At 39.6% G+C, this 4,176-nt stretch overlaps 1 protein-coding gene across 1 annotated transcript in view; it reads right to left on the bottom strand.

Annotated features, from left to right (window-relative positions):
- Positions 1-6: 6 nt before the first annotated feature.
- LOC122546583 (2'-5'-oligoadenylate synthase-like protein 1) overlaps positions 7-4,176 on the bottom strand; it is a gene marked incomplete at its 5' end in the record, with an annotated part of 10,483 nt that continues 6,313 nt past the window's right edge. Inside the window, 2 exons of the mRNA XM_043685267.1 lie at positions 7-837; positions 2,048-2,180. Of these exons, the coding sequence (XP_043541202.1) occupies positions 364-837; positions 2,048-2,180 (607 nt within the window). The remainder of the gene's footprint in view (positions 838-2,047; positions 2,181-4,176) is intronic.

The raw sequence follows: 4,176 nt of genomic DNA, 5'->3' as shown, positions 1-4,176 counted from the left end.
CAAACTACAGGCTGATCCCAAAAACCTCAGGCAATGATTGGTCACATTAACTAATCTGGAGGAGCAGTGGAAGAAATCACATTCAAATAAGAAAGTATTCCAGTCAAAGTATCATTCCCTGCAGTGATTAAAAGTAGAATATATATTTCAAAATGCACAGGGTCATTCCACTTTAAACATTACTTGAAGTCTCATCTCATTCTCAACATTAATTTCATTTTAATTTTTGTATTTTCAGATACATATAAATCAGTGAAAAGGATTAATATGTAGTACTTATATTTACGACATGTTCCAAATAAATCCAGTTGATAAGATGTCTCATTAAAACGTGGTTTAAACGTTTTAATATTGCGTTGATTTTCAAGATGCCTTGCCCCCGCGGAGACGCAAGTTGATGCCAATGGTACAATGTTGATCAATGCCGTAGTATTCCAGCGTGTGGCTATCTTCTAGTGTTTGTGACTGAAAGGTCAGGTAATATTGGCTTGGAGAAATGCCCTCCAGATTTTGGATCTCATTTTTCAGGCTCAAAACCTTGTCAGTCGGGGACACATTAATTTTTCGGTTATGTCCATTTGGATGCCTTACAAATATCTCCATTGAGTTTGTCACAAGTAGGTGGAGCTTTGCATCAAAGAATATTCCAGAATCCAATAAGGTTTTGCCACCATTCAGAATAGTTTCATTGACCATCAGGCGTTGTTGGTGAACTGGAATGCCCCAGTTTTGCTGGATTTGATTCTTGATCATTAAAATGTTGGTGTCACTGTTGGCCATCAGGGGTAATGAGGAGCCATTCAGGCTAATCACAGTGATTTCAAACTGTGCCATTGGCTAAAACGGTTAAAAAAAAATTGTTTTTGGGGCTGGAAAGACAGTTGTCTGTGTTCGTTTGTTAAATACAAATACAACAATAAGTATATTTTTCAATTTTATTCCCCATCTCTCCTGATTCTTGTTGTGATGATAAATAGAACATTTGTGTCAAGCATTTTATTGTCAGTAAAGACAGAACTTTGTTCACCCCCATTTCACAAAGTCTGATCTAGTACTTGATGTCCCACACTCAATATTTTTGGTTGGTCGGAATCTCAACAGATTCTTTGCACTTACTCTCAAGTCTGCTCTATTTTTAACAAGTCGGAATCTATCATTTATTCCCTCCTCTATCCAATGCCTCACCAGCTTCCCTTCAAATGTATCTATACTATTTGCTTCAACCACCCCCATTGCAGGGAGTTCCACCTTCCCATCTAGTTATGCTCTTCCCCACATGAGGTAACATTGTCTTTGAATCCACTCAGTTAAAACCTGTCATTATTTTAATGATTGCTACTGCAAAATCCCCTCAGCCCTCTTTTTTTTCTTACCAATTCTTTCCTGAAATGTGTACAAACATATTTTTTATCACTATCCTTCTCAATATTTTCTTCACCTGCTCCAGTGTCCTTTAGATCCTTTTTATAATATCATGACCAGGATGCATTCAGATTTCAAGGTCAACAATAAGTTGCCCACTTTTTGACTCCATGGCTCCAGGAATAAATCCTTGTGCTTGGTTTGCTTCCTGGCTGCTATCAATAATCTGTGGAGCCATCTCTGGTGATTGATGTAATTGCAATCCACGCTACCTGTGTTCCACTACCCCACCTAGTGTTCACTTTTAAAATGATAAGTGACATCCCTATTATCCCTGTCAATGTACAGTTTCATGTTTATCAAGTATGGCTTTCTGTTTGTCAATGACTTGTTTCTTTGCCAAGTCTGTTAAAGTCCTACTGTGATTTGCTACCATGTCCCTCAATATTGACTATACTCTGCAATCAGGTGTCATCCATAAATTGGTCATGTACAGTACTAACAGCAAAAGATCCATCACTGATTCTTGTGAAGCACGATTTCCCACCTTCTGACTCTATAGAACACCCAGGATATGCTTTCTGGCTTGAAGTCAAGAGAAGGAACTGTGTCATTTAACAATTCAATCTCCAGAATTTCTACACGAAACAGTGTCCCGTGTCAAGCGTCTCCTAAAACTATTTACCTGGACCTTCCATGCTTGGACTCCAGAGACACATGAAGAGCTGAGACATTTCTTGGCCTCCTTGACCATCACGTTCCATCCATCAGACGAAGCCACATTATTAGTTGGATCGGCCGGGTCAAGGATTATTGGTCTGCAAAATAAAACCACATCAAATAATTGTTATAAACCATCGACCTGAGTTTCTGAGCAAAGTCACACTGAGTTTAATGGTGATTATTGTTATTAGTGTGGAAAGAATCCAGCAATCTGTGATGAAGTAGTGATGCCCCATGAGTTATGAATACCAGAATTTGCGATCCTCAGCCAAAGCTTTGTTGTTAACCTCTGCAGGTATTTCAGGGACTTTCTACTTTACCGTATTATTGAGGAATTAAACTCACAGCAGGAATTGACTGTCACAACTCAGGCACTTGCTTGCCTCAATTGTCTCAAAGCAAGTTTCATGTGGTAAACTGATACAGAAATTTATCAAGCAGTTCACTTAAAAAAAATTGTCTTCCTTCTGCCTTCCTTCACTTCTGAGGAAACTAGCACATTTCTTCTCACTCAGTTTAATGCTCTGAAACCTCATGCCAGATTGCTTTAAATCCAGCCATTGATGAATTCAAAGCATTCGGAGTCCAGATCCTTCACTTCACCTTTATTAGTGACTTTATTTGGGCCGTGATGTGCTTTCAATCCCATTCACTGGATCCACACAAGATTCAATAAATACAACAGAGAAAGGTCTTTCTAGATGGATAATATAATCTTTCAAATCTAACTGTGTTGGTAATTATATTGGTTAACACTTTTATAACATTTGAATATTTTAAGTATTCCACAATGCTCATGGAGTGGAGTAGACACTGACCATTACTATAATGTGAGGGTTTGAACAATGGTCTCCAGGACACTATTCAAAATGAGATTAAAAGAAGTGAAAATGTTTATGGAGAGCTCTATAATGATTAGATTCCCTACAGCGTGGAAACAGGCCCTTCAGCCCATACCGGCCCTCCAAAGAGTAACCCACCCAGACCCATTTCCCTTTGACTAATGCAATTTAGCATGGCCAATTCACCTGGTCTGCGAGACAAAACCAGAGCACCCGGAAGAAACCCACAGGGAGAATGTACCAACTCCACACCAGACAGTCGCCCGAGGCTAGAATTGAACCTGGGACCCTGATGCTGTGAGTTAGCAGTGCTAACCACTGAGCCACTCTGCTGCCCTGAATATGGCACCAATCTGATGTAAAATTCTGAAGAAGGGTCACAAAACATTACCTCTGTTTTCTATCCAGAGATGCTGCCAGACCTGCTGAGTTTCTCCAGTAATTTCTATTATTTTTGTTTTCAATCTCCAGCATGAGCATTTTTTTTGTTTTATTTTAGTGTCTTAAAGCTTTGATGCGAGTGGAAAATAAGAGAAAGGACAGTACACAGGAGGTTGAGGATATGAGCTGGAACAATAGGTGGAGGGTGTTACAGTCACAAAGTATAGTAAACAAATGAGGTGATTTGGAGGTTTGTAAACAAAGGGAAAGATTTTAAGACTTGGAAGCATTAATTGGGGAAGGAGCTAGAGGCAGAGGTTTGATTTGATGTTAAAAGCATGAGAATGAGAATTCATGAATGAGAATGCCGTCCAACCTGAGGGCTCAGGAGCACATTTTCACAACAAAACCAGTGTTATGGGTTATTACTGACTCCTATCATTGATCTGTACATGCATTACATTTAAGTAACAAAGTCAGCATATCCCTTACTTGTCACCCAAAGATGCCACAAGATAGGTATTAAAGATCAATTAGATCACTAAATGTCCTGCAATCTGCTTCCTTACTTGAGAGTTCTCTGAACGAACATAGAACATTACAGCGCAGTATAGGCCCTTCGGCCCTCGATGTTGCGCCGACCTGTTATACCAATTTGAATCCCATCTAACCTACACTATTCCATGTACGTCCATATGCTTGTCCAATGATGACTTAAATGTACTTAAAGTTGGCGAATCTACAACCGTTGCAGGCAAAGCATTCCATACCCTTACTACTCTCTGAGTAAAGAAACTACCAGTGACATCTGTCCTATATCTATCACCCCTCAATTTAAAGCTGTGCCCCCTCATGCTCGCCGTCACCA

Source organism: Chiloscyllium plagiosum, unplaced genomic scaffold, assembly GCF_004010195.1.
Source record: "Chiloscyllium plagiosum isolate BGI_BamShark_2017 unplaced genomic scaffold, ASM401019v2 scaf_63282, whole genome shotgun sequence".
Lineage (NCBI taxonomy): Eukaryota > Metazoa > Chordata > Chondrichthyes > Orectolobiformes > Hemiscylliidae > Chiloscyllium > Chiloscyllium plagiosum.
This window is presented reverse-complemented; position numbering and strand designations above follow the sequence as displayed.